This window comes from Cnephaeus nilssonii (assembly GCF_951640355.1).
Source record: "Cnephaeus nilssonii genome assembly, chromosome: 13".
Lineage (NCBI taxonomy): Eukaryota > Metazoa > Chordata > Mammalia > Chiroptera > Vespertilionidae > Cnephaeus > Cnephaeus nilssonii.
Window position 1 is genome coordinate 1,947,893 of NC_137084.1, and position 27,520 is coordinate 1,975,412.

A 27,520-nucleotide genomic window follows, 5' to 3' on the forward strand; every position below is an offset into this window, starting at 1 on the left:
CCCTCTCCATCTGCCACCCTCCCCTGTCTATATGCCAACCCTAACCCCCTCTCCATCTGCCACCCTCCCCCTCTCCATCTGCCACCCTCCCCCTTCCATCTGCCACCCTCCCCCTCTCCATCTGCCACCCTCCCCCTCTCCATCTGCCACCCTCCCCCTCTCCATCTGCCACCCTCCCCCCTCTCCATCTGCCACCCTCTCCCCTCCATCTGCCAACCCTCCCCCTCTCCATCTGCCGCCCTCCCCCTCTCCATCTGTCACCCTCCCCCTCTCCATCTGCCACCCTCCCCCCTCCATCTGCCACCCTCCCCCTCTCCATCTGCCAACCCTCCCCCTCTCCATCTGTCACCCTCCCCCTCTCCATCTGCCGCCCTCCCCCTCTCCATCTGCCAACCCTCCCCCTCTCCATCTGCCACCCTCCCCTTCTCCATCTGCCACCCTCCCCCTCTCCATCTGCCAACCCTCCCCCTCTCCATCCTGTGCCAGCTCAGGCACATCTTGCCGGAGCCTCCTTGGGTCCCCCTGCGAGGGGCAGCGTGGAGTCCCCAGTCCCCCTGATCCAGACGGATCCCGGGGAGTCAGGCCCCTCAGAGACCGGGTGCTGAGCTTTCCGGAAGGAGCCCTTGGTTGGGAAATATCAGTGGGAGCTTCATTACCAAGGGGCCCGGCTCAGTGAGATGGGGAGGGTCCCAAGCTCAGAGGAACAGCTCACGAGGCCCTGGTCAGGTGCCCCCAGGCCCAAGGAGGGCCACACGAATGGTCCCCCGCTCTGCTGGGCCCTGCGCCTCAGCTGCCTACCCCACCTCCTCCGCTCCTGGCCAGCTCTCCTCCCTGCGTGCCGAGGCCTGTGTGAGCCCAGGGCGGGCCTGGCTGTGTTTGGGGACACTGGGATACCCCAGGGGACAGACCAGCTAAAGAAGCGTGTGGGTCCGGCCACAGTGGCTCAGGGGTTGAGCATGGACCTGTGAACCAGGAGGTCACGGTTTGGTTCCCGACCGGGGTGCATGCCCAGGTTGCAGGCTCCATCCCCTGTAGGGGGCGTGCAGGAGGCAGCCGGTCCAGGATTCTCTGTCCTCATTGATGTTCCTATCTCCCTCTCCCTCCCCCTTCCTCTCTGAAACCAATAAAAACACATTTTTAAAGGGAAGAAGTGTGCGGGACCGGCTGCTGTCTTCACGACCACCTTTATTTTCAGCGCGGGCCGTCCTGAGGCACTGCGGGCCGCGGACAGCCCGCCCCTGCCAGGGTGACCCGGTCCCCACCCCATGCACCAGAGCAGCCTCAAGCCCTGCCCACTCCCCGCCCTGCGGAAGCCACGTCCCCAGCTGCAAGCCCCCGTCCCGTCCTCCCTGGTGGCCCGGGCCCTTCCCAGTTGCACGCGGGGCTCCGGCGAGCGGCCCCCGGGCCAGCGGCCTTCTCCTCCCGGCGGCCTCCAGCAGCGGGGCTGGGCCCGGCCTCGGAGGCTGGGCGAGTCTGTCCTCCTCCTCCGGACGGCCTCGCCTAGGGGCCCAGGAAGTCCTCCTTCCGATAGCCCTTCTGCAATCAGGCGGGGTGCGAGTGAGGGGTGCCGGCCGCCCTGCGCCCCCCCGCCCTCCCTGGGGGGCTGGGGTGGACCCTGTTCCCTTGGCCTCCGACTCCACCCCGACGCCGAGCCCCTCCCGGGGGCCCGCCTGCCCCGACGCCAGAACCTACCGCCCGGAAGTCTCGGTGGAGCTTGTTGTACTGCCACAGGTTGGCCAGGAGGCTGGAGGCCGCCCGGGAGGACTTCTCGCTGTCGGGGCTGCGGGGTGAGGGCGGTCAGGGAGGGGCGGCTCAGCCCGAAGGCGGGGAGGGGGCCGGGGGCGGGCCGGGGGATGCGCACCCGTCACGCTTCTTCTTGATGAAGACCAGCTTGCGGAGCCCGTCGAAGTACAGCAGGTCGCGGGCGGCGATGGGACTGGCCACCACCAGGTTGTTGAGCACCGCGATGATGTTCACCAGCACGTCCGCGGGCGGGCACTTCTCGCCCACGCTGCCCGGCAGCTTCTCGATCAGGTGACTCACCACCTTGGTGGCTGCGGGGACCCGGAGGCCGGTCAGTGTCAGCCCCACTCCCGCCTGTCTGCCCACCAGCTCCCAGCAGCCAGCCCGGCGGGGACAGAACCCACTGGGCGGGGGCAGAACCCACTGGGCGGGGACAGAACCCACTGGGCGGGGACAGAGCCCACTGGGCGGGGACAGAGCCCACTGGGCGGGGACAGAGCCCACTGGGCGGGTGAGGACAGAACCCACTGGGCGGGGACAGAACCCACTGGGCGGGGGCAGAACCCACTGGGCGGGGACAGAGCCCACTGGGCGGGTGAGGACAGAACCCACTGGGCGGGGACAGAGCCCACTGGGCGGGGACAGAACCCACTGGGCGGGGGCAGAACCCACTGGGCGGGGACAGAGCCCACTGGGCGGGGGCAGAGCCCACTGGGCGGGGGCAGAGCCTACTGGGCGGGGGCAGAACCCACTGGGCGGGGGCAGAACCCACTGGGCGGGGACAGAGCCCACTGGGCGGGGACAGAGCCCACTGGGCGGGGACAGAGCCCACTGGGCGGGGGCAGAACCCACTGGGTGGGGGCAGAACCCACTGGGCGGGGGCAGAACCCACTGGGCGGGGACAGAACCCACTGGGCGGGGACAGAGCCCACTGGGCGGGGGCAGAGCCCACTGGGCGGGGGCAGAGCCCACTGGGCGGGGGCAGAGCCCACTGGGCGGGGGCAGAGCCCACTGGGCGGGGACAGAGCCCACTGGGCGGGGGCAGAACCCACTGGGCGGGGGCAGAACCCACTGGGCGGGGGCAGAACCCACTGGGCGGGGACAGAGCCCACTGGGCGGGGACAGAACCCACTGGGCGGGACCAGAGCCCACTGGGCGGGACAGAGCCCACTGGGCGGGGACAGAGCCCACTGGGCGGGGACAGAGCCCACTGGGCGGGGACAGAACCCACTGGGCGGGGGACAGAGCCCACTGGGCGGGGACAGAGCCCACTGGGCGGGGGACAGAGCCCACTGGGCGGGACAGAGCCCACTGGGCGGGGACAGAGCCCACTGGGCGGGTGAGGACAGAGCCCACTGGGCGGGACAGAGCCCACTGGGCGGGGACAGAACCCACTGGGCGGGTGAGGACAGAGCCCACTGGGCGGGGACAGAGCCCACTGGGCGGGGGACAGAGCCCACTGGGCGGGACAGAGCCCACTGGGCGGGGACAGAGCCCACTGGGCGGGTGAGGACAGAGCCCACTGGACGGGGACAGAGCCCACTGGGCGGGGACAGAGCCCACTGGGCGGGGACAGAACCCACTGGGCGGGTGAGGACAGAGCCCACTGGGCGGGGACAGAGCCCACTGGGCGGGGACAGAGCCCACTGGGCGGGGACAGAACCCACTGGGCGGGTAAGGACAGAGCCCACTGGGCGGGCGCGGACTCACACATCTCGTCCTTGTTCCTGGCGTTCCGGGACAGGTTCCGGATGAGGCCGGTCAGCGAGCGCAGCTGATGGTGGTCGGCCGTGCGGACGCGGTCCAGCAGCGGGTTCAGGATGCGCTCCTGCTCCAGGGCCAGGCGGCTGAGCACGCCCGCCCACTGCAGGCGGGAGAGGGGCTGGTGGGTGCAGGTGAAGGCGCCAGCGCCCCCCTGGCATCCCCACAGCCTACTCCTGGGGAAACTGAGGCAGGACTGCCGGGACCTCGCCAGGCGGGCCCCCCTGGACTTAGACCTGCTGGGCACCTCCCCTCAGACCCAGCGCAGCACCCCAGACGCCCCCTCCTTCTTGTCCCTCCTGCCCAGCTCCGAGGCCTCCCTGGGTGGTTCTGGCCCATCCGCAAGTTTGCGTCCATCTCCCGTCACCGTCCCTCTCCCGACAGACTGTCCACTCCCGGAGCGCAGGCCCTCACGCCCTGTGCGCCCCCCCAGCGTGTCCCCTGCACGTGGCCAGGAGTGGGTCCGTCCGCCCAGGCCCTGCCACAGCCTCACCCTGCGGTCGCCGGCGGTGATGTTCTGCAGGGCCCCGGCGGCCGCCTCCGTCGTGTGCCGGTTGAGCTCGCAGCGCTGCAGGAGGCGGTTGTACAGGCCCACGATCTGGGGGCTCCACAGCCACTCGAGGCCCTTGGGGTCCTTGGACACCTCGGCGAAGGTGAGCGCGTCGGCGGTGATGGGCAGCTGGGCGGTGGGCACAGAGGTCAGCCCGGGTCGGGTCAGGCCAGGCTCCCCGCTCCCGCCAGCCCAGGCCCGGTCCCACCTCTCGCAGCCGCCGGCTCTGCGGCGTGAAGCAGCCCACCACCTCCCCGGGCGGCGCCCCGGCCATGTCCCTGCGGCCCCGGCCCTCGAGGCGCTGCAGGGCTGAGGGCGGCATCTCGTCGTACAGGCGGTAGGACAGGTTCCTCAGCACGCACACGGCGTTCTCCACGCTCTGGGGAGCGGACTGTGGTCAGGACACAGGACGGGCTGGCTCCTCCCCACTCCCCCGGCCGCCCTCCCCGCCGGCCACCCCTCACCTTGTCCTCGCACTTGCCCACGTCCAGGGCCTGGTTGATGTAGGTGACCAGGGCGTCCACCAGCCCATGGCACTCACGCATCTTCTGGCGAGTGGCCTGGGAGGCCGAGCTGAGGTTCCTGAGGAAGGAGGCCGATCAGGGACCCCCCCAGGGACCCGGGGAGGAGCCCACCCCCACAAGGACCTGGACCTGAGGGCTAAACCCTTAGTGCCCGCCCCTTCTCCCCCCTGCGCTGGCCCCTCGGCACCTCCTGCTCCTGGCCCCTGGTCCCACTGCATCCCCCCGCCGGAAAGGCCCGGAGGCGGTTAGGAAGGTCAGGTCAGGTCCCTGGTTTAAGGAGACCTGAGCCTGTGGGCCCAGCGTCTACTGCCATCCCCTGGGCCAGTCCCACTGCGCCAGCACCTCTGTGTTTTAGTTTTTAAATGTAATTTTCGTGATTTCAGGGAGGAAGGGAGAGGGAGAGAGAGACATCCATGATGAGAGAGAATCACTGACCGGTGCCTCCTGCACGCCCCCCGCTGGGGATCGAGCCCGCACCCTGGGCGTGTGCCCTGACCCCCGACCGGGAATGGAGCCCTGGCCTCCTGGTTCCCAGGTGGACGCTCAGCCCCGGAGCCGCTCTGGGGCCTCAGTGCCCACGTCTTGCTTGGTGACTGCGGCTCTGCCTCCTCCTTCAGCCCGCCCGGCGCCGCCTCCCCGCCCGCCCGTGGGCCCACCTGAGGAAGCCCGTGGCGTTGTAGAAGATCTCCGCCTCCGAGGCGTTCTGCTGGGCGAGGGGCGGCCCCCCGGCCCCCGAGAGGGGGCTCAGCACCAGGTCTGTGAGCTGCTCCAGCGTGTCCCGGGCCAGGCGGTCCTTCAGGTGGTCGCTGGAGGACAGGTTCCACAGGATGCCTGGCGGGAGGCCGAGGCCCTGGTCAGGGGCAGACCGGCCGTCCCGCTGGCCTTCCGGGGACGGTGGGAGCAAGCGGTTAACCTCTCCGGGGCTCCGCCTGGGCCTGGCGTGGGGAGCCTCACCGAGCGCCCCGGGACAGCTGAGTGCGGCCTGCAGGGTGGCGGGGCTGCAGCGGCCCCGGGGACATGGCCCAGGCACTGGAGACCCGCCCCAGGGTAGTCACGGGGACCAAGGAAAGAGGGGAGACAGGGAGGGACAGGTGAGGGGACACAGGCAGGGAGGGGGCAGGTGAGGGGACACAGGCAGAGACGGGGCAGGTGAGGGGACACAGGCAGAGACGGGACAGGTGAGGGGACACAGGCAGAGAGGGGCAGGTGAGGGGACACAGGCAGAGGGGCAGGTGAGGGGACACAGGCAGAGAGGGACAGGTGAGGGGACACAGGCAGGGACGGGGCAGGTGAGGGGACACAGGCAGAGACGGGACAGGTGAGGGGACACAGGCAGAGAGGGGGCAGGTGAGGGGACACAGGCAGAGAGGGGGCAGGTGAGGGGACACAGGCAGGGACGGGACAGGTGAGGGGACACAGGCAGGGACGGGGCAGGTGAGGGGACACAGGCAGAGAGGGGGCAGGTGAGGGGACACAGGCAGGGAGGGGCAGGTGAGGGGACACAGGCAGAGAGGGACAGGTGAGGGGACACAGGCAGGGACGGGGCAGGTGAGGGGACACAGGCAGAGAGGGGGCAGGTGAGGGGACACAGGCAGGGAGGGGCAGGTGAGGGGACACAGGCAGAGAGGGACAGGTGAGGGGACACAGGCAGGGAGGGGACAGGTGAGGGGACACAGGCAGGGAGGGACAGGTGAGGGCACACAGGCCGAGGGAGGCGGCGGCACCTGTGACGTTCTTGCGCAGCTCGTCGTCCTGCTCGCGCAGCGTGCGCAGCAGCTCGAAGATGCCGTTCTCCTCCACCAGCGCCAGCTTGTTGTCCGCGTTGTCGTAGATGAGGTTGCGCATGGCGCCCGTGGCGTGGCGCTGCACCTCCTGGTTGGCGTGGTTGAAGAGCTTCACCAGCCGCGGCACGGCCTGGAGACTGCGGGCCTGCGGGCACAGCACGCGCTGTTAGCCCTGTGTGCACGCTGTTAGCCCTGTGTGCACGCTGTTAGCCCTGTGTGCACGCTGTGCGGGGTGTGTGTGTGTGTGTGTGTGTGTGTGCGCGCACCGTGCGGGGTGCGGGGGGGGGGGTGCGGAGGTATACAAAGGTGTGCAGGTGTGTGCAGAGGTGTGCAGAGGTGTGCAGGCATGTGCAGAGGTGTGCAGGTGTGTACAGAGGTGTGCAGGCATGTACAGAGGTGTGCAGGTGTGTGTAGACCTGTGCAGGTGTGTACAGAGGTGTGCAGGTGTGTACAGAGGTGTGCAGGCGTGTACAGAGGTGTGCAGGTGTGTGTAGACCTGTGCAGGTGTGTACAGAGGTGTGCAGGTGTGTGTAGACCTGTGCAGGCGTGTACAGAGGTGTGCAGGTATGTACAGAGGTGTGCAGGTGTGTACAGAGGTGTGCAGGTGTGTACAGAGGTGTGCAGGTGTGTGCAGACAGGTGCAGGCGTATGCAGACATATGCAAACCACTCCCTTGCTCCTCCTCTGCTGAGGAGACTCTGGCAATATGAAGCCAGCACAGTCCCCTGGGGTCAGGGAGGGTGGTCAGGGACCAGAGGTCAGGGAGGGGGTCAGGGGCCAGAGGTCAGAGAGGGGGTCAGGGGCCAGAGGTCAGGGAGGGTGGGGGTCACAGGGGTGTCGCAGGGCGGCCACCTGCTTCTTGGCCGCTGCGTCGCTGTAGCACTTGTGCTGGATGTAGGCTGCTCCCAGCACCTGCAGGTTGGGGTCGGAGGCCATGAGGTACTTCACTGCTGACGGCAAGTCAATATCGTCGAAGCTGCAGAGGCAGGGGTCAGGGGTCAGGCTGACCCTGGGGACAGCGGGGGCCAAGGCAGCGCCCCTCCCCCCGCCAGGCCGGCTCACCCGCTGCTGAGCCTCTGCAGAGCGCGCTGGCCGCCGTAGCTGTCCAGCCCGCGCACGTCCGGCAGGTGGCCCGCGTCGCCCAGGCTGAGGCTGAGGCTGCGCACGGAGGGCGCGCGGGCCACGGGCTCCAGGACGCCGCCCGGCACGGCCCCCGCGCCCACGCGGCTGCGGTGGCTGCTCTGGAACCGCTGCAGGGTCCGCATGGCCGGGGCGCGGATCGTCCGGCTGGGCGGCCCCTCGGCGGCCTCGGGCCAGTCCAGGCCCCCTGCCCGCCCGGAGCCGGTGCTGGCGCTGGCCTGGCGCTCATAGGCGAAGGCCCTGTAGGCGGCGGCGGGCTCCAGCTGCTCCGACGCCACGCTGCAGTGGTCGTCCAGGCCCCCGGGCCCCAGCCGCAGCGAGCGCAGGGACAGGGTGTCGTAGTCCACCCGGCTGCCCCCCCCACCACGCTCGTGGAAGGACACGGGCCGGGTGGGCATGGGTGCGGCGGGCAGGGCCCCCACGTACCCCGCCGCCCCAAAGGCGCTGCCCCCGTTGTGGGCAGAGCTCAGCCTCCGACTGCAGCTCAGGTCCACGGCCGAGCGGGAGGACCAGGCGGCAGGGCTATAGGCGGGCTTGGCGATGGGCCGGAAGGTCTGTGGGCGCGATGGGGATGGCAGTGAGTGGGGGCCGGGCTCTGCCTGACCCGGGGGACCACGGCCTCCCCCAGAGCCTCCCCCATGTGACCGCAGAGCCCAGACTCCGGGCTGGAGCCGGCGTCACTCACCGAGGCGCTGTCCCCGCTCAGGCCCTGGGAGCGGGAGCTGAAGCCGGCCTGCAGGGTGTGGTACTGGCCCCGGGACGCGCCTGTGGACAGGGACTGTGGTAGCTTGGCCGGCTCAAGGCCTCCTGCCTCCCCTCCTGGACCCTGGGACCCACGGGGCGGTTGGGGGGGCGGGCCTTGGCTCTGGGCCCTGCCATCTGTCTCCACTGACGCCAGCCCTGGCGGCCCCTCTCCCACAGCCCCCCTCACCTCCAGCTGTGCTGGGGGACAGACATGCTCACCCCATGACCTCCCAGTCCCTTGGGCAGTGAGCCAGGGACTCCTGCATCAGCTCTCCCATCTGCAGGGCCCGGCGCCTGGCGCCCTCCTCCAGGCCGCACACTGACCTCCTGCGAGCCGGTCCTGGGCTGGGGTCAGCAGGAGTGAGGCTTTGCTCACAGTCGCCCTGGACCAGTCTGGCCTGAGGTGCGGTCCCCTGTCCCACCCGGCAGAGCCATACCCGCCCCATCCGACACACTGACTGAGGGCCCTGGCGCCAGCCCGACTCCACCGTGAGTGGACAGACCGGTGGGGGGCGGTGGGGGGGTGGGGGGCGGATGGAGGGTGGAGAGACGGGAGACAGACCCGTGTGAGGATGGACAGACAGAGGGCGAGGGAAGCCTGGAGGATGGAGGGTGGGAAGGATGGGGAGGACAGGCAGATGGGTGGGGTGTGGGTGGGCAGACGGTGGGCACATAAGGCAGAGCAGAGGGGCAGACTGGGGGGGTGGGGCGCCTGGGATTCGAGGAGCAGGGTCTTTTGACAGGAAGGGGCTGCCTGGGGGTCGGCCTCTGCCAGGGTCCCTGCGGGGCCACACCTGCGGGCGAAGGGAGGGCCTGTCCCCTCCGGATTGTCCGGACCCGCCCTGGTTAATGAGGCTTCTCGGCAGGAGCTATTAACCCTTTGACGCTAGCGAGGCCCAGCCTGGGGGGCATGCCCCCACCCCAAATTATAATCTTCCTGCTCCTAATTGGCAGGGCAGCCAGGGTGGTAATTAACCCCTCCCGGTGCCATCCTCCACCCTCTGACCCCTGGGCACCAACGAGGCCACCACTGAGGGAGAGGCTGGGAGGGGGCGGGGGGAAGGGCCTGGGGGACCAGGCTGCCCGGTGGCCCTGTGCTGGCTGACCTGCCCATGAACCTCTGTGGGCCGGGGTCTCCGCCCCGACACCCTGGGAGGTGCATCTTGCTGTCTAACTGGTCCCAGTTGCTGTGGCTCGGTGAGGAGGACATGGCGTTAACACCCATGCACGCACACACACATCACACGGGAGGCACACACATCCATGGACTCACAGGGTGCACACACATTTGGACACACACATTCACATCGAGTACACACACACACACACACACACACACACCCCGGTGACGCACACACACTCACGTCACACGGGATGCACACACATCCATGGACACACACACACACACACACACACACACACACACACACACCGGTGGAGCCAGGATTCCTGCACAGGGCAGGCTGCCTGGCACCGAGGCCCCCCACCCTCTGTTCTCATGGAGAGTATCTGGGTCAGTCCAGGGGCCTCCCCTGCAATCCCGCAGGGGCCCTGGTCAGACCAGCAGGCGGTGGCTCCCGTCCAGGATTCCCAGACCTGCCCTCATGTTTCTGTTTCTGTTTGTCTGCTCCTTCCCGCGGGGCATGGGGGCGGGAGGGTGCTGGGTCTCTCTCCTGGGGCTGCCGTGTCTGCCTGTGTCTGGGACCATGTGTGAGCCTGTCATGGGGAAGGGACGTGTGTGCGTTCTGGGTTTGCCCGAGAGGGGCCTGGCTGGCTCGCCATGTGCTGCTCTTCCTGTCGTCCCCCCCGGGGCTCAGGGCTGGGGGGCAGTGGGCCCCCCCCCAGCCAGGCTCGGCGGGAGGACCCAGGGTCCCAGTAGGTGCCGGGAGGCCCCACCCATGGCTTCTCCCACGCCCGCCAAGGCGGGGCAGGTGACTCAGTGCAGGCCTCAGTGAGTCAGGGAGCTGAACCCTGGAGCCAGCCTCAACCAGGCCTCTGGCCCCGGCACCACCACGCCCGCCCGCCGAGGCGGCCCCTGCGCCTCCCCACCGCCCGGCGCCCACCCTGCGGGCCCTGCCTACCTCGGGCTGCCCGGGCGGCCCCGTCGGGCTCGGTGGTCCCGTTGTGCCGGGGCTGCTGGCCCAGCTGCAGGAGGCGGGCGCGGACCTGCTCCTGAACCCGGGCGGCTCGCAGGCGCTCGGCCTCGGGCCCCTCTGCGCCCCGGCGGTCCAGCTGCAGGTCCGAGGGCAGCGCCAGGGAGCACACGCCGGCCTCGGGCTGCAGGGCCGACAGCAGGAAGTTACCGTCCTGCATGGCGGCAGGCGCGGCGCTGGGTCTGCCGGGCCTGGGCCGCCGAGGCCGCCTCCAGCCTGAACTGTCTTCACGTCTCGTCCAGAGCCGCCCTGTCCCTGAAGTCCCCTCCCCGCTGGCCTCACCCGGAGCCGCCTGGAGACAGATGCCGCCCAGCCCCTGCGCGGGGGGCGGGGACACCTGGCCAGGTGGAGGGAGGGGCCCCGCCTGCTTGAGGCGGAATTCGGGCGGAAGAACAGGCCCCTGGTGGCCCGGTCCCAGCCTGGCCGCCCCTCCTCCAGCCCATCCCGGGACAGGCCCAGATCTGTGCCCTCGGTAAAGGCTCTCCAGGCCGGGGTGGCGGTGGGCTCACCAGGCCCCATTGTGCCATGGCCGGCCGCCTCTCTGGGGGCGGGCTGTCCGTCGGAGAGGGGGTGGGGGGCTCTAGGCAGCTCCAGGGGCCCAACCCTGAGGCTGAGGTGGGCCTAGGCAGGGGTCGGCATTAGGAGTCGCCATTTGGGCCGGGTCAGTGCTGAGGTCGGGGTTGCGGATAAAGGGCTTAAGAGGAGTCAGGGTGGAAGGGGCCGATGGCGCCCTGGCTGCCACGCTTGGCGCCTGCGAGGCCCCGGAAGCTCACCCTGGGGTGTGGCCCCCCCAGACCTCGGTCCCTGGATGCTGGGAGCCACCTCCAGCCCCTCCCCCACACGCTCAGAGGCCTCGGCCAGCCGGGCCCTCTCGGACACCCCTCCCAGGCTCCTGCCCCCCAGGCTGTGGGGGTGGGAAGCCATTTCCAACCCGTGAGTCAGGGCTCCGCAGGGCAGTGATGCGCTGGGGCTGGGCGGGCGGGGCTGCCCCAGGGGGCTGACTCAGAGGGGCCCTCCTCCCAGCCTCCTGAGCAGAATCCAGGAGTCCCACAGAGCCCCAACTCAGAGGTGTCGGAGTTGGGGGGGCAGGCCCAGCGGGTCTCGCTGAGTCCCTCCCCTGCTGGACCGGCATCTGCAAGGCCGCCTGCCGGGTAGGCCTGGCTTGGATCCAGCAGAGGCCCCTGGTACCCTGAGTGAGGATGGGGGGCGGGGGGGGCTCACGTACCTCCTGGTCCTCCTGGCAGAGTCCTGGGGGACCCCTCTAACTAACAGCCTCTCTCCCTCAAGCCTGCTCCAGCCCTAGGCCCTCTGTTCAGTGGTAGAACCCTCCCCCCAAGACATTGCCTTAACCTGCAAGGGGTCCTGGCAGGGACTGGGTCCCAGATGGGAATGGGGGGGGGGCAGAGCCTGGGGGACCAGCGGGAGGTCAGTGTGTGTAGGGGGAGGCCTGGGGTGGTCAGAGACAGGGGGCGGGGGGTACAGAGGGTCCCTGGAAAGGTCAGGGTGGAGGCTGGGGTGGGGCCTCTGGGCGGGGGGAGGCGGCGGGGACGGGAGACCTACCCTGGCGGTGGTCGGGCCGCTGCGGGGCCCTCGGCTCATCCCGGCGGCGGCTGCCGGCTGAGGGGTGCCCGGCTGCATCCCAGGCCCAGCGAGCTCGTCCGTCCGGGGAGGCCTCTCACTGCGGGACCGAGTGTGGGGGCACGGAGGGCGGGGTGGGAACGCCCGCACACCCAGCTCATCAGACCGGTTGCTTTCCCGGGAGACGTGTTTTGTGTGGAAAAATCCTGGGAGACAAGTTTGTGCGGCGCTTTGCGCACCTGGAGGCGCGCACGCCCCGACACGGCCAGGCCCGCCCTCGACGGGGTCCGGCCGGCCTCCCTGGGCCCTGGCGGCCCGGCCTGGCCCGGGTTCCCGGCGGAGGTCTGGCAGGCTTGTGAGGAGAGGCTTGGGTGGATGGGGCTCTAGGTGGGGTCCCTGCCATGGGGGGGGGGGGAGAGGGGGTGCCGGGGGGGGGGTGGCCCCATTTCCAACACTGCAGGGTCCCGGGCCGGTTCGGAGAAGCTTCCACTTGCGTGGCAGGGAGGGCTCTGGTGCCCAAAGCTGTAAGGAGCCTCCCTGTGGCCATGAGGCCCCCTCCCCCGTGGGGGACTCGGGGGCTCGGGAAAGCCTGGGGTCCCGCTCACGGCTCGCTTTCTCTAGTTGCTGCAGGCCCAGTGGGACTGGCCGTGGCCTGGACCTGTCCCCGCGGCTCTCACCCCAGCCTGGAGCCCCTCCGACCCTGGACCCGCTCAGTTCGGTCCTCCGCTCCCAGACCCAGTGTGAGGGGTGAGCACAGGTCGCGGGGGGCTGCCGGAGGAGGGAGGTCGCGGGGGGGCTGCCGGAGGAGGGAGGTCGCGGGGGGCTGCCGGAGGAGGGAGGTCGCGGTGGGCTGCGGGAGGAGGGAGGTCGCGGTGGGCTGCGGGAGGAGGGAGGTCGCGGGGGGCTGCGGGAGGAGGGAGGTCGCGGGGGGGGGGGCTGCCGGAGGAGGCAGGTCTGGGGCAGCGGGAGGAGGAGTCACTGGGGCTGAGAGACAGACAGTGGGGCCCACTGAGGGGCAGGCTCCGGGGCCTGCATGTGACCCCTCCCGGGGCCTTTGGGCAGCATCAGGGCGCAAACCTGGGACCTGAGGGCCCGGAAGGGTGAGTGAGCGACTGACTGGGGAGGCGGGCGGCTGGGGGCGCTGGGCAGAAAGGATGGGCTGGGGCGCCTACTGAGGAGGGGACCCCAGCGGCCGTCACAACCGTCCCTGAAAGAGGAGTTGGGGGGAAAGAACGGGGGGGGGGGAGGGGAGGCCTCAGGGCGTAGAGCCGGAAAGGGGGTGGTGGAGGACGACCCCAGAGCAGCTTTGGTGACTGAAGCTGGGGGAGGGGAGCCTGAAGGGGGTTATTAGGAGCAGAAGATGGGGGGAAGCTGGACGATATTAGCAGCAAAGTCATATTCAGAACAAAATTCAGCAGCACGCAGGGCACCCCTGGGCAGAGCAGCAGCCGCAGGTGGGGGTGGGCACGGCCGCAGGCGGGGCGGGGTCAGCGCAGCCCCGGTGCGAGCTGCCAGACTGGGTTTGGGGCGCACTTGCCCTCCTGGCCCCCAGAGGTGCGGCGTTTGCTGCCTCTGGGCTCCGACTCTGAGAACCCGGGGCCTTTGTGCGGCACCCACTCCCAAACCTTCCAGACTTCCAACCTCCTAGGCAGTTTGGGCTCCCTCCAAGGCCAGCCCAGTCCCCGCCTTCTCCGGGGAGCCTACCTGGGTTTCCGCCCTGGGCCCGCCCCTAATCCCCGGTGACCTGGGTGACCCGGCATCCTCGGCGTCCCCTTCTCCCTGTGCCTGTGGAGCGGAAGGTACCGGAAAGGCCCTAATAGGCCCCAGATGGCACCTTCACCCACTCCCACCCCCCACCCCACCCCACCCCCCACCCCCGTCCCTCATCCCGAGCCCTCCCTGTGCACCCGGCGGCTCATCCCTGGGAAAGGTGTGTGTGACCATGATAGGCGCAGCTTCTCACCGGAGCCCCCCAGTTGGGGTCTGCTGCGGGGGGGGGGGGGGACTGGGGGGAAAGGGGGCGGTGGCCCACAAGCAGTGACGCCTGTCAGGACGGTGGGGCAGCCGGGAGCCTCTGAGACCCTTTAACTGCTCTCAAGGCAGAGGGAGCAGCTGGCGGGGGGCCCAGCAGGAGCCCCAAAGTGCCTGGAGGTGGGAGGAGCAGCAGGGAGTGGCTGTTGGATGTGTGTCTGGAAGGAGCATCAGCCCCGGTGGGGAGAGGGAATGAGAGGCAGCGGAGACCAGCGGGGAGGGTGGCCTGGACCCGGTGGGGGCAGCGAGCTCAGACAGGCAGCTGGTCTCCTTCCCGGCAGGGCTCCGGTCACTGGAGGAGTGGAAGCCGGTGCCCCCTCCGTCAGAGGCCCGAGAGCGCGGTGCTGAGGGTGCGCACCCACGGTACACCAGGACTGCCCAGCACCAGGCAGGGGCTGGAAGGTGCCACACTCGGTCGTAATCCTCACAGGCACCCCAGGAGGCCAAGTGCGACTGCCTCCCTTTTCTCGTCTTTTTTTAAATCCTCGCCCGAGGATATTTTCCATTGATTTTCAGAGAGAGAGGGAGAGAGAGGGAGAGACAGAAACATCGATGTGAGAGAAACACATCGATGGGTTGCCTCCTGCACAAGCCCCAACCAGGGCCTGAGCCGAGGAGGAGCCTGCAACCGGGGTACATGCCCTTGACTGAATCGAACCCGGGACCCTTTGGTCCGCAGGCCGACGCTCTATCCGCCGAGCACACCAGCGAGGGCCCATTGCTTTTCAGAGAGAGTGGAAGGAGGATGTCCAAGGCCCCTCCCCCTCCAGGCCCAAGCCAGGAGCTCCGAGGGAAAGGATGCGACGGGGACAGTGGCCTTGGAGGTGGAGGGTGGGGTCCGCGTGACCACTGCAGCTTGGGGTCAGAAAGGCCATCAGGAGCAGGGCCAGGGCCACCCACAGGCGCAGGGCTCTCGGCGTCACTGTTCCCCCAAGAGAGCCAGGCAGAGGACCCATCAGAACTAAAAAAAATATTTCATTTCATTCTGAATAAAAAACGGACAGACAGACCCTTGGGAATCCTGAAAACAATGGCATCGCTACGGCAAAATTTCACAGAAATCATCGCACAGAGTGTGGGGACGGGCGGCCCGACCCGCTCGCTGTCCACGCAGCCTCTCTGGGGAGGGGGCGCGAGGGGCAGCGGCCTGGGGGGGCCAGAGAGGGGCAGGCACAGGGGACAGCGCCCTGTGGTAAGGCCCTGGGTCCCAGGAACCAGGCTCAGGACTGCAGCAGCGACTGGGCAGGTGGCCTCCCTCACGCTCCCTCCGCCTGGGAGCCCTTCCGGCCACGGCCACGGCCACGGCCACGGCTGCGCGTGGCCCACATGCCTCGCCGGGAGTGGTAGTGGTGGTAGAAGTTCCTCAGGCGCAGCCGCTCCACCTCCAGCCCCGCCTGCAGGACCCTGGGTGGAGACGGGGGGTCAGGGCTGGGGGCGGTCAGGGCTGTGCTGGGCTGCAGGACCCTGGGCGGAGAAGGGGGTCAGGGCTGGGGGCGGTCAGTGGTTTCGGGGCGGGGTGGGCACAGGCTCCCTGCAGGCCCGCAGGTCCTGGTGAGGGAGGAAGAGGGGGTCACCTGTCTAGGAGCTCCCAGTCCTCGCCGCCCCACTGGTCCCGGAACTCCTCAGTGTTCATGCCTCCCACGCGGTCGAAGTCCGACTTGTAGATGCCGAAGAGGCCGAAGCCGTTCACCTCCCAGTACCCTGGGCGGGAGGGTGCCCCTCAGACCTCAGGCCTGGGAGGCCTCCCCAGACCTCAGGGGGCTCCCCGTCCCCCTTCTGTGCTGGTCATAACCTAGGAACCCTGCACACGGGTGGAGTGCTGGGGGAGAACCTGGGCTCCCTGGGGGGGGGGGGGGGTCCCACACACTGCGGGGCTTTATCGGGCTTCAAGGGGATCCCAGGCCAGCCTTGGGGGTGGGAGAGGCCCCCAGGTTTGACCCCGGCGTTGGTGGGGCTCGGCCATTACCGTGCGGGTCCGCGGGCGAGCTCCCGCAGCCCAGGCGCATGACCACAGGGGCGAAGGCCAGCCTGCCCTCCACGCAGTGCTTGCGGATGGCGTCCAGGATGTTGGGGGGGAAGTGGATGTGCAGGTCGCAGAGGAACACGATGCTGCTGGCGTCCTGGGGGCCGGGAGGTCAGGGCGCTGCCCTGTGGAAAGGCCCGCCTCTCCCCCCCCCCCCCCCCCCCCCCCCCCCGCCCTTCACGCACCTCCACCGCGTCCACTCCGGCCTGCAGCCCCGCCGAGCGCTCAAAGTTCCCGGCTCGCCTCAGGTACTGGTACCTGGGGGCGGGGGGGGGGGGGGGCAGGTGTGATTCCTGGGGGCAGAAAACCCCACCTGCCCCGGAGGGAAGACCCACCCACTCGGCCAGGTCGCGCTGTGTGCGCGTGGGGCGGGGTGCGTTACCGGGGCAGCCTCGCCGCGCGCAGGGCCCGCTCCACGTCCATGTCCTCGCTCTCAAAGTCCACCAGGACGACGCTGAAGTGCGAGTCCCCGGTGCGCGCGTGCAGCGCGGCCATGTCCGCCAGGAACTGGGCCACCCAGCGCGCCTGGTTCTTCACTGGAGGGGGGGGGGTGTGCCGAGCCAGTTCCACCCCGCGGAGTGCCCACCCAGACCAGGGGCGCTTCCTCCCCTGCCCACGAGGCCTCTCCCGCCACCCAAACCAGTGCCTCCCCGCAGCCCGCGCGCACCTGGCACGATGAAGTGAACCATCACATCCTGGCGCCAGGCCAGGCGCAGTGGCCGGCAGAGCTCGGGGAGGCCGTCGGGGCGCGCGGAGGCGGAGGGGGCGGCGGCCGCGGGCTCCGGGCTCTCCTCGTCCCAGTCCGTGTCCCCGGCGCGGGCGCCCGGCAGCCGCAGGAAGACGAACTCCGACAGGCGCCGGCGGCCGCCCCCGCGCTCCTGCAGCTCCAGCTCCAGCAGGAAGCGGCTCCCGCGCGCAGAGTCGCGGCGCTTCTCCACGTTCACGATTCGCAGGAGCGCGTAGAGCCTGCAGGCAAGGCCGGGTCAGCCCAGGCCCCTCTCCGCGCTGCGCCCCAGCCCCGAAAGGGGGGCCCGCCTGTGGTCCCACCACACCTCACACCCCGGGCCGTTCCCAGAAGGGAGGCCCGCACTTGGCCCTCCCTCCCAGGGCAGCCCACGCGGGGAGGCGCCCCCAGCCCAGGCGGTCTGTCCTCTCTGCCTCCCGGGCCTTCTTTCCCACGCGCTCAGGACGCACCCACCACACACAGGACCAGGGCCCAGCGTCTGACGCTGCGTTCTAGGACCGTGTCTCCAGCCCAAGGCCTCAGTACCCCCACACTGCACGAGCAGACGTCCTTTTCCCACGGGGTCCTGGTCCTGGTCCTGGGGGTCCCTCTGGCCAGCTTGCCCCCTCCTCCCCCTCCTCTGAGAAGCCGCCGGGGCCTCCCTGGCACTAGGGCAGGGGCTGCCCTGGTCCCCGAGGGAAGAAGCCAGTGGGCCTGCCCCCAGCTCTTCCCCTTCCGTCCTCCCTGCTGAGTCCCTTCCCTGCCCTCCACTCTGCCCCCCTCTTTAAAAAAATGTTTTTATGGCTTTCAGAGAGGAAGGGAGAGGGAGAGGGAGAAACATCAATGATGAGAATCACTGATCGGCTGCCTCCTGCACGCCCCACACTGTGGATGGAGCCACAACCCGGGCCTGTGCCCTGACCTGGAATCGAACCGTGACCTCCTGGTTCCTAGGTTGGCGCCGGGCACCCACTCTGCCCTCTGCCTCTGGCAGAGGCTCCTCTGGTCCTGGGAAAACGGGACCCTAACCTTCCGCCACGTCAGCCCTTTGCGGGCAGCACCCCCACACGGGGAGCTGTGTGACTCCCCAGGGGTCCAGACTCCCCCTCCCACCACTCTCTCCCTAAAAGCAGGGCTTTCTGCCCCAAACGCTCTGGGTCTGTCTGCACTCTCATTCTTGGGGTCACAGCTACGACCACTGTACTAAACAGACCCCCTTGTGCCCAGGGGGACCCCAAGCTGCTCTCAGGCTTCGAGCCGAGGGCAGACGTGTCCTCTCCGCCACGGAGAATCGAATCTCCCCACCTCCACGTCCAGGCCGCCCATCACTGCCATGGTCACGGTCACAGCAAGCCTGCCAGCCATGTCCCCAGGGAGTCCCCTCCCGTCCACTCCCCTCCATGGCAGCAACACGTCTGTCCTCAACCCACATAGGTCACGCCCCTGTCCTGCTCAAAGCCTGGAGGAGGGGGGTCAGAGAAATGAGTCCCCGAGTGACTTTCAGGGCCCACACCCAGGCTCTGCCCTCAGACTCCAACAACTCTGAGAGGGCCCCCTGCACCCCCCAACCCACCCCCGTGCCTCCACGGAGGCCAAACTGGGGGCCCGGGCCTGGGTGAGACCCCAGAGAGCGCTGAGGCAGGAGCCCTGCGCCTTCCCTGGAGTCAGGGGGAGACCCCTCTTGGAAGGCCCAGCGGGACTGTGCCAGAGAGGAGGGGCTGGGGCGCTGAGCTCGACCTTCGGGGTGTCTGTCTGGAGGAGTGGCCTGGGAGCCTCAGAGGCATCTTTGGGTCCAGGTCCAAGGTGAGGCCACCTCCAGACCAGCTCTCGGGAAGGTCAGAGGGTCCCAAGGAGGCAGGGCCTCCGCCCCGGGCCGCCCCCTACCCGCCGTGGCGCGCGTTGAGCCGCTCCATGTACTGAGCCACCACGTCCACGGCCTCGGCTTCCGGCAGCTGCAGGTTCCCGGACACGTTGCAGCGCAGGTCGTTCCAGTCGGAGCGCAGCAGCTCGAAGTCCATGGCGCCCACGCTGAACGTGCGCTGCCAGTCGATGGCCTCCTCGCGCCAGCGGCCCGCCGCGGGGCCCGCCGCCTCCTCGCTGTCCTCCGAGGCGGCCTCGTCCTCCGGGGGCCCGTCATCGTCCCCCTCCTCCTCCTCCTCCTCCCCCCCAGGCAGCTGTGGCCGGGACACCTGGGAATAGCTCAGGAAGGAGGTCGCGGGGCGCGCCTCCGAAGGCGCATTCGAGTTCTCCGTGGGGGCCGTGGGTCCCAGCGGCGGTGCCCGGCCCTCCCGGCTCCCCTGCGTGGCCTGCGCCCAGGCGGGGGGCTTAGGCTCTGTGGCCCGGGAGCCGCTGGTCCTATGGCCTCGAGCCCGAGCCCGGGGCGGGCGTGGGGGCGCCCGCAGCTGCACCCGGGGCAGGGGCCTGGGGCGCAGGAAGATGCCAGGGAAAGGCGGCCAGGGCACGCTGCCCGCGCTGAGCGGCGCCAGGGCCCGAGCGGGCGCCCGCAGACCCGGCCGCACCCGAGTCACGTAGACCTTTGGGGGCGGCTGCGCGGCTGCGGAGCGTGGGGGCGGGGGGCGGCCTAGGAGGAGGGGCAGCGGGGGTGCGGCCCGGGGGGCCCAGCTGAGCGCCCGGGAGCGCCTGGAGGTGCGCTCCTGTTCCGCGCGGGGAGGCGTGGGCGGGGCGGGGGTAGCTCGGGCCTCTGTGCGGGCTGCAGGGGTGGGGGGTCGGCGGCGGCTCTGCATCAGGGCCCCCTCCGTGGGCTCCAGACTGTTGAGCAGCTCCCCCTCCTCCTCTTCCTCCAGGAAGTCTGCGGAGAGCAGCGTCAGCCTGGCACACACACACACACACACACACACCCCCGGGGGACACCGGGGCAGGCGGCGCGGGCCGCGCAGGGACACTCACCGTCCGGGCTGAGGAAGAGGAAGGCTCGGCGCTGCGCCTGCTCGGCGTCCTCCCCCGCCTCCTCCTGGTCCATCTTCATGTACTTGTAGAACCCGAACCTGGGGGGCCGGGGCGGGGCGGGCGTCGGAGGCTCGCAGAGGGCCCGCCCCCTCCCCGGCGCGCCCGCACCCCCCTTTCCAGGTAGCACCCCCCTTTCCAGGTAGCACCCCCCTCTCCAGGTAGCACCCCCCTCTCCAGGTAGCACCCACCTCTCCGGGTAGCACCCACCTCTCCAGGTAGCACCCCCCTTTCCAGGTAGCACCCACCTCTCCGGGTAGCACCCACCTCTCCAGGTAGCACCCACCTTTCCAGGTAGCACCCACCTCTCCGGGTAGCACCCACCTCTCCAGGTAGCACCCCCCTTTCCAGGTAGCACCCCCCTCTCCGGGTAGCACCCCCCTTTCCAGGTAGCACCCACCTTTCCAGGTAGCACCCCCCTTTCCAGGTAGCACCCACCTCTCCGGGTAGCACCCCCCTCTCCAGGTAGCACCCCCCTTTCCAGGTAGCACCCCCCTCTCCAGGTAGCATCCACCTCTCCGGGTAGCACCCACCTCTCCGGGTAGCACCCCCCTTTCCAGGTAGCACCCACCTTTCCAGGTAGCACCCCCCTTTCCAGGTAGCACCCCCCTTTCCAGGTAGCACCCACCTCTCCAGGTAGCACCCTCCTTTCCAGGTAGCACCCCCCTTTCCAGGTAGCACCCACCTCTCCAGGTAGCACCCCCCTCTCCAGGTAGCACCCACCTTTCCAGGTACAGCGGCGACTCGCGGTAGAAGCACTTGTTGTCCGTCTCCATGTGCGTGAGGCGCGTGTGGTCGTTGGGGTACACGAAGGACAGGTACACCTGGGGCGGCACAGGGGCGCAGGGGGCTGGAGGCCGGGCGTCCCGGGGGGCAGGCCGGCCGGGCAGCCTGGGGGGGGGCACTTACAAACTGCAGGCCCTGGTATCTCGCGATGGGGAAGTCCTTGACCACGTAGGTGGGGGCGTAGGCACACGGCTCCAGCACGTTCTCCAGGCTCGAGGGCTCCACGCGCGGCGCTGCGGGAGGGTTGGTCACAGCGCGCCAGCCCAGACCCCCCCCCACCACCGCCCCTCCCCCACCGCCCCACAGCCCCCTTTCCCCACCGCCCCCTGCCCCATAGCCCCCTCCCCCACCACCCCCCTGCCCTACAGCACCCTGCACCGCCCCCCTGCCCCCCAGCCCCTCTCACTGAGGAAAAAGGTGTCTCGGGGGTCTGGCCTCAGCATGTCGGCTCTGGGCTCCTCGGGCGGCAGGCGCCCCGCCACGTGACTGGCCGGGGACTGTGGAACATGGGCCACGTGGTCCATCTTCAGGGAGGACTCATCTGGGGGCGGAGGGATGTGTGGGGTCCCCAGAGCCCCGTCACCCCTCCTGCCCACACCTAGAGGCCGCCCCCTCCCGGAGGCCCCTCGCACCTGTGTACAGCGAGATGTGAGCGGGCCCTATGACCTCGAACTTCAGGCCGGGAAGGAAGGCTCGCCACTGGGGGTGGAGAGGGGGGTCAGGGCCAGAGGGCGGAGGGGGGAGGGGTGGGGGTGGGGGTGAACATGACTCGGACAGCGGGAAGGGGGCTTCCCTGACAGGGCAGTGGGGACTATGGGGGGGCACCCCTTAAGGATGCAGGAAGCTGAGGTGGATGGGAGGGGGTCTGGGAAGGGGCAGGGAAGCTGGGGGTGACCCAGAAGGTGGGGGCCTGGCACAGCTCCCTCCACCTCTGGCTATGGTTCCCCCCCCCGCCCCCCACCCCGCTGCAGCCACTGCTCTCCTGGGGGCCTGTGGCCCCTCCCTCCCCCTCCCGGAGCTGCTCCTCGGTCTCCTTTGCAGACCCTGTCCCTCCCCACCCCGCTCACCCTGGGCCCTGTCAACTACCCGCCCCCCAGCCTCCGCAAAGTCACCCCCAACCTGTCTCAGCTTGGACCCTCTGCCGAGCTGAGCTTGGGTGACACCCAGCCCATACACCAGACACCTGCCACACCCCGGAGCTGGGATGGGGCGCCCTGGTCCCCCCAGGTCACTGGCCCGCACTCAGGTCACGCTCAGCCAGCGTCCTGCCCCTCCCTCATCCCCACCTCCCCAACCAGGGACCAGGGTCCCGCACAAGTCCCCCCACTTCTCTCCACACCGCGGCCTGCGGCTGCCCAGGGCCGGACGCTCCGGGCGGCTCCTGGTGCACCCGCCCCGGATCCTCCCCCCACCGGGTCCCCCTGTGAGCCTCTCCTCTCCCCACGGGCCACCGCCTCCAGGCAGCCTCCCAGCCGTGCTGCCTGCCGGGTCCCTGAGGGGCTGCCATGCCAACTGGACAGGAAGCTCCAGTCACCTTCCCTCCGTGGGGAGTGGTGGTCGGAGGGGAGGCGGGGGGGGGGGGGCGCACTCACACCCACTTCCACGTGGTCCGAGCCCCGGTCGTCCTGCTTGTGCAGCAGCTCAAAGTAGTACCTCCGGGAGGCCATGAGCCTGGGGACACGCGGAGTCAGGGGCCGGGCCTGCGGTGCCCCAAGAACCCCAGGTGGATGGAGCCCGGGGCGGGGCTCAGGGCCTGTTCCCCGGGGATGGCGGTGTGGCAGGGCAGCCAGATGCAGCGTGATGTCACCCAGGCCCTCCCGCACACGCGTGCGCACACGCACTCCCAGCCACTCACCGCCGGGGCTTGGACGTCTGGGAGCTGAACTTGGTGAACTCTCCAGGCGCCGTCCACTCTGAGCCGGTCTGGGGGGCGACATGGGGGGTGGAGGGGGTCCCCCTATCCTTGGGAGCCCCGTCCCATCCCACCCCATCCCTAAGAAGCTGCAGGAGACGGGACGGAGGCCACAGGACGCCCAGGGGAGAGAGAGGCAGGTGTGGATGGAGGGCAGGGCTGGGGTCACGGCGGGGGAGTGGGGGTACCTTGCCCACGAAGGCCACCAGCTGGGCGCCTGCCGGGCTCTCATTGGGGCTCAGCCAGAACTCGGAGTTGTCGTCGGAAGCCACAGAGAACTGGACGTCTCCTAGAGCACAGGCCGGGGCTCAGGAGCTGTGGGCCTTCGGGACGCCCCCCCACACACACCCCAGTCCCGAGTCCCCGCCTCCCGCACCGCCTCCCGCACCGTCTCTCGCCGGGTGGAGGAAGCCGAAGATCCGGAGGCCGTAGTTCTTCCACTTGGGGGACACAGCCAGCTTCTTCACGGTGGTGCGCGTCTGGGGGCAGCGACCTCTGACGTCAATGCCCCCTCAACCCACCCCGGGGGGCCAGCTGTCCCCTGCACCCCGCCCCCACCCCCACCCCCACCCCCACCCCCTGCACTCACGTGAGGGAACAGCGGGAAGTGCAGGTTCCTCCTCAGGTGGCCCACGGCGCCCCCGCACCAGTCCTCGAACACATGCAGGTTCACCTGCCCTTTGTACTGGGGGGGAGGGGGTCTCACTTTCCACATAGCCCCCCCCTCCCCCAGCCTTCCCCCCCGGCCACTGCGGCTGCAGAGCTCACCTCCTCCCGCCAGGGGGGTGCCTGATGTGTGAGGTTCAGGGGGGGCGGCCTTCCAGCTCCCCCAGAAAACAGCACGTTCAGGTCCTGGCTGCTGGGCTGCAGGAGAGAAGGGGGCCCAGGGTCCGAGCTGGGAAATGTCTCCTGACCACAGCTCTGCCCAGCACAGTCCCGGCCTCAGCCCCGCAGCGCGGCCCCCACGCCCACGCGAGCCCACATCCGGCCACGCGGGGGCTGGGGCTCACGGGCTGGGGGGCGGCACCCTCCCCGCCCACAGCCCACGCGGTGGCCGCAGGGTCCCGTGTGCGGAACCCCGGTGCTCTCCCACGGCCCTGCTCACCGCCTGCTCCTCCTCGCGACTCTCGCTGGAGTCCTCTGCCCGCTGCGTGGACAGTGCAGCCCGGACCCCCCGGCCGTCGGTCACACCGCTCAGCTTCTCACCGTCTGTGGGGACACAGGGGTGTGCCCAGGGCCAGGCTTTCTCCAAGGCTGCAGCCCCTGCCACTGGGGCCAGGCACCCGTCCCACATGGCGGGCCAGGGCAGGAAGGCCAGCGTCTCCTGCTGAGTCCCCTTCTCCCTTACGCTCCCGTCTACCAGCTGCCCCCCTTCATTGGGACAAGTGCTGGGTGCTTGTCCCACATCCCCCGGGGGAGGGGGGGTGCTAGAGCCTCTGCCTGGCTATTCCCAGCCCCCCGGCCGCTGAGGTGAGGGAGCAGTTACGTGTGTGCACATGCTAGTGTGTGTGTGTGCACACACCCCATCTGGCCATGCTCATCAGTGGCTCCACCTCCAGGAAGACCCCCAGGGCTGCCCTGGGTCCTCAGCACTTTGCCCACGTGCCGGGATGTCTTGGATCTGCCTCTTTCCGGAATGGAGCGCGAAGGGCTGGCTAGTGCCGGAGCTGGTGGTCTGGAGGTTTAGCCACCCCGGCCGTGGCGATGCCACCTGCTGCCCGTGAGGCAGGGTCTGGGGCCGAGGGGCCCTGGCACCAGCCTGGGCAGAGGAGGGACAGGCACTGGGCTGGCTGCCGGCGGGTCCGAGGCCAGGGAGGCCCTGCAGGGACACTGTCCCCGGGGACCGTTCCCAGGTCTGACTGTGGCATCTCCAGAGTTTCCCGACCCCAACTCCCCACCCCGCCCCTCCCGGGGCACCTCCCGGGGACACCGGCCCAGGAGCCCCTTCCTGTGGACACATTGTCTCGGGCCCCGTCCCTGGGGAAGGTGGCCGCCTGTGGTCTCCCGTCTGAGACCCTGTGGCACCTGCCCACCTGGTCCTCACCCCAGTCTCTGTCCAGCTGGGAGGTGAGCCCCAGGGCCTCCCAGCCGAATCCCACAGCCTGGCCTGAGGCTCACTCCCACCAAGCTGTCCGTGGGCCTTGGGGTGCAGCGGGGTCCCCGTCCAGGCGGCCACCACAGTTCTGCAGGGCTCAGCCCCAGCCCAGGTCCACACAGGCTCCCTGCCCCCCGCGGACTCTCCCCCAGCGCGCGGCTGCCGGACCCCAGGAAGGCAGGCGGCCTCCGGGGCCCTGAAGGCCACAGGCCCGGTCAGGATGTGTCTGTCCAGCGGCTGCCCAGGAAGGCGCCACACGGGGCTTAATCCCCCAGGACCCTGAACAGCTCCTGCCCGCCCGGTTCCCTGCTCTCAGAAGTGGGGTTCCCATGCCTCCACCCCTCCCTTTTGCTGAGCTAGGCTCCCCGGCTGATCAGGAAGTCTGGTTGGGGAGGACTGTGGTTGCTCAGAAAACCACGCAGCCAGCTCAGGCAGGGGCTGGTTTTGCTCTGTGTCACGCTGTGGGGTCCTGCCCCAGGTGCTGCTAGCCGGGGCGTCACTGGGTCACGCTGTGGGGTCCTGCCCCAGGTGCTGCTAGCTGGGGTGTCACCGGGTCACGCTGTGGGGTCCTGCCCCAGGTGCTGCTAGCCGGGGCGTCACCGGGTCACGCTGTGGGGTCCTGCCCCAGGTGCTGCTCGCTGGAGGGGCTGCGGTGGCTCTTTCAGGGGCTGAGCAGCGCTGGAGGCCTCGAGCGCCTGGTGGCTGTGAGGGGTGTGGCCTGGGGTCTGTGAGGCCAGGTGTTGGGGACACCACAGGGAGGCAGAGGGGCCTCAGCAAGTGGGGATGGTCAAAGGCACTCTCCTAAGTCTTTGGAGGCAGGACGCTCACCCCTTCCCCGTCCTAAGGACCCTCACTCCCTGGAGAAGGGTCGGGCAGCCTGGCTGCATGTTTCCTCCCTGAGGTGCTCCCCTCTCCTCCTATCGCACTCCGGGTTTCCTGCTGTTCCTGCTGTTGGGATGCTGTTCCCTGAATGTGTCAAAGGTCACCTCCTCCAAGAGGCCTTCCAGGATTCCCCGCCCCTGGCTCTTTCCCACGGGCTCGCCAGGAACGGACTTGCTTCCTGGGTGCACTGTCTGCCCCACTGGAGTGAGTGCCGGGAGCCTGGGCGAGTTCACCCAAGGCTGGTCCCCAACACAGCCCGGATCCCAGGTCACCGAGGGCACCCCCTCTAGGGAGCCTTCCGACTGCACGGGCCAGCTCGCCCCCCACCTGCGGACACAGAGGTCCTGGAGGTCCCCTCCAGGAGCCCCGTCCCCCTGTCGCTCCTGGCTCCAGGTCGGACCCCGAGTCCGCCTAGTCCAGGGGCGCTCCCGGGAGGGTCGGCTCCTCGCGGATGACGTCATGGGCGTCCGGGACCGGCCGGACCGCGCCCCCCGCCCCCCGCCCCGCTGTGGCCGCGCCGGGAGCCGGGGAAGGGCGGACGGGGTGTGCAGGCGGGTCTGGGCCTCGCCGGGAGCCGGGCGCGGTGGGAGGACCCGGACCCGCGCTGCTCGGGGCCCTCCCCGCCCCCCGCCCCCCGCCCAGGCCGCCGCCCCGCCCGTACCTCGCCCGTAGCCCAGCGGCTGGCGCAGCGCGCGGCCCCGGCGCCCCAGGCTCAGGTGCACGTACGAGAGCCACGCGGCGCCGGTGAGCAGCAGCAGCAGGAGCAGCAGCTTGGCCTGCTTGCGGAGCTTCTTCACCGGGAACCACGGCATCGCGGCCCCGCCCGCCCGGCCGGCCGCTCAGCGCCGCCGCGGTGCCGCGCTCCCGCGCTCCCCGCGCCGCACCCTCCGGCCCCGCATGGCCCTTTGTCCGCCGCCCGCGGCCACAGGCTGCGGCCGCGACCCCCGGCTGCCCTTGGCCGCGGGCCCGGGGTGGGCGGCGGAGCGGCTCCGGCGGCGCCCCCGCCCGCCGCTCGGGCTCCACGCTCCCGGGGCCGCGGCGGGACCGAGCAGCATCCACGCTGCGGGGCTACCCACCGTGAACCGGGCCCGGCCTGCGCGCGGCGCGAGCCAATCGGGTCCCGGCGGCCCCGGGGAAGCCAATCCCGGCGCGGGAGGCGGGCCGGCGTGCTAGGCTGTGCCGGGCGCCCGTCTCCACGCAACGCGCGCGCATCCACCTGGGCTCGCCGGCCGCGCAGCGCGGGGGCGCGGGGATCCGGGATGCGGGGCGCGGGGAGCGCAGGACGAGGGGCGGGGGGAGGGGGATGGGAGGTGCGGAGGCCCTGGGTTGGAGGGTTGGAGGGTTGGAGGGCCGGGTCAGAGATGCACAGGTGGGCGGGGTGCGGTGGGGCGGGGGCGGGGGATGGGAAGGTGCGGAGGGCTGCGCGGGGCAGGGAAACTCGGGTCGGGAGGAAAGCACTGGGGACCGGCGGTGCGGGGCCCGGCGCACTAGGGCAGGGGCGGCCCCGAGGACCGAGACGGGAATGCTCTGAGGATGCGGAGAGGACAGGGCGCGGACAGCGGGACGGGGGGGTCGCAGAAGTGGAGGGCCTGGGGACACGCGGGGACACAGGGCGGCACCAGGCTGTAGGGATGGAGTCCGTGCGAGGTGCAGGCTGTGCGGCAAGGGGAACAGGGTGAGGGGAGGACACGGGGCTTGGTGGGTGTCGGGGAAGGCGGGAGATGTGCGACAGCTGGAGTTGGAACAACCCTTTGCAAACAGCCAACCAGAAGGGTGGGTCTCAAGGGGAAGTCGGGGGACTGAAGTGGCTGGGTCTGGGTCCGCGATGAGGATGGTGGGGGGCTGGGTGGAGAGGGGCTGAGGGGGTCTCAGCACAGGCTTCGCCATGAGGAGGAGGAGGAGGAGGAGGAGGAGGAGGAGGAGGAGGAGGAGGGGGCGGGTGGGCAGGGAGTGGGGAGGAGCAGAGGCCCAGGCAGAGGGGCAGGACCCGCTGGAGGGAGCGCAGGGGGCGCCGCTGGCTGAGTGGCAGGTCCGGGCCATGGCTCTTGCCCGGCTGGTGGAGTGTGGGTGCAGTGCGGATGCACTTGGCCCCGCCTGCTCCGCCAGCCCCGTGCCCAGCTCCGCCC

At 70.1% G+C, this 27,520-nt stretch overlaps 2 protein-coding genes and 1 long non-coding RNA gene across 5 annotated transcripts; 1 reads left to right on the forward strand and 2 right to left on the reverse strand.

Annotated features, from left to right (window-relative positions):
* Window positions 1-570: 570 nt before the first annotated feature.
* On the reverse strand, window positions 571-12,325 carry PKP3 (plakophilin 3). 2 transcript variants are annotated; one of them, XM_079789441.1, is made up of 14 exons: window positions 11,960-12,325; window positions 10,328-10,553; window positions 8,188-8,267; window positions 7,425-8,056; window positions 7,215-7,338; window positions 6,303-6,507; window positions 5,235-5,409; window positions 4,519-4,636; window positions 4,263-4,433; window positions 3,998-4,183; window positions 3,454-3,607; window positions 1,862-2,054; window positions 1,693-1,780; window positions 571-1,536 (listed from the first exon to the last, which is right to left on the reverse strand). In XM_079789441.1, the coding sequence occupies exons 1-14, from the start codon at window positions 12,035-12,037 to the stop codon at window positions 1,501-1,503; spliced, it is 2,466 nt and encodes an 821-aa protein (XP_079645567.1). In that variant the 5' UTR covers window positions 12,038-12,325; the 3' UTR covers window positions 571-1,500. The 2 variants fall into 2 exon arrangements, with proteins under 2 accessions (XP_079645567.1, XP_079645566.1); XM_079789440.1 differs by lacking the exon at window positions 11,960-12,325 and having other exon boundaries at window positions 572-1,536; window positions 10,328-10,702.
* Window positions 11,431-15,017, forward strand: LOC307110354. Its single transcript, XR_013814438.1, has 3 exons — window positions 11,431-11,550; window positions 12,599-12,724; window positions 14,290-15,017. It is a non-coding gene; the product is annotated as an uncharacterized lncRNA (long non-coding RNA).
* On the reverse strand, window positions 13,494-26,454 carry B4GALNT4 (beta-1,4-N-acetyl-galactosaminyltransferase 4). 2 transcript variants are annotated; one of them, XM_079789438.1, is made up of 20 exons: window positions 26,056-26,454; window positions 23,523-23,626; window positions 23,186-23,281; window positions 23,007-23,102; window positions 22,806-22,896; window positions 22,606-22,706; window positions 22,361-22,428; window positions 22,098-22,176; window positions 21,138-21,204; window positions 20,912-21,046; window positions 20,629-20,738; window positions 20,443-20,543; window positions 19,663-19,760; window positions 18,640-19,564; window positions 16,699-16,997; window positions 16,414-16,567; window positions 16,217-16,289; window positions 15,975-16,128; window positions 15,583-15,709; window positions 13,494-15,412 (listed from the first exon to the last, which is right to left on the reverse strand). In XM_079789438.1, exons 1-20 carry the CDS (start codon window positions 26,204-26,206, stop codon window positions 15,265-15,267), a joined length of 3,177 nt encoding a protein of 1,058 aa, XP_079645564.1. In that variant the 5' UTR covers window positions 26,207-26,454; the 3' UTR covers window positions 13,494-15,264. The 2 variants fall into 2 exon arrangements, with proteins under 2 accessions (XP_079645564.1, XP_079645565.1); XM_079789439.1 differs by lacking the exon at window positions 26,056-26,454 and adding an exon at window positions 23,940-24,320.
* Between the last annotated feature and the right edge of the window lie 1,066 nt (window positions 26,455-27,520).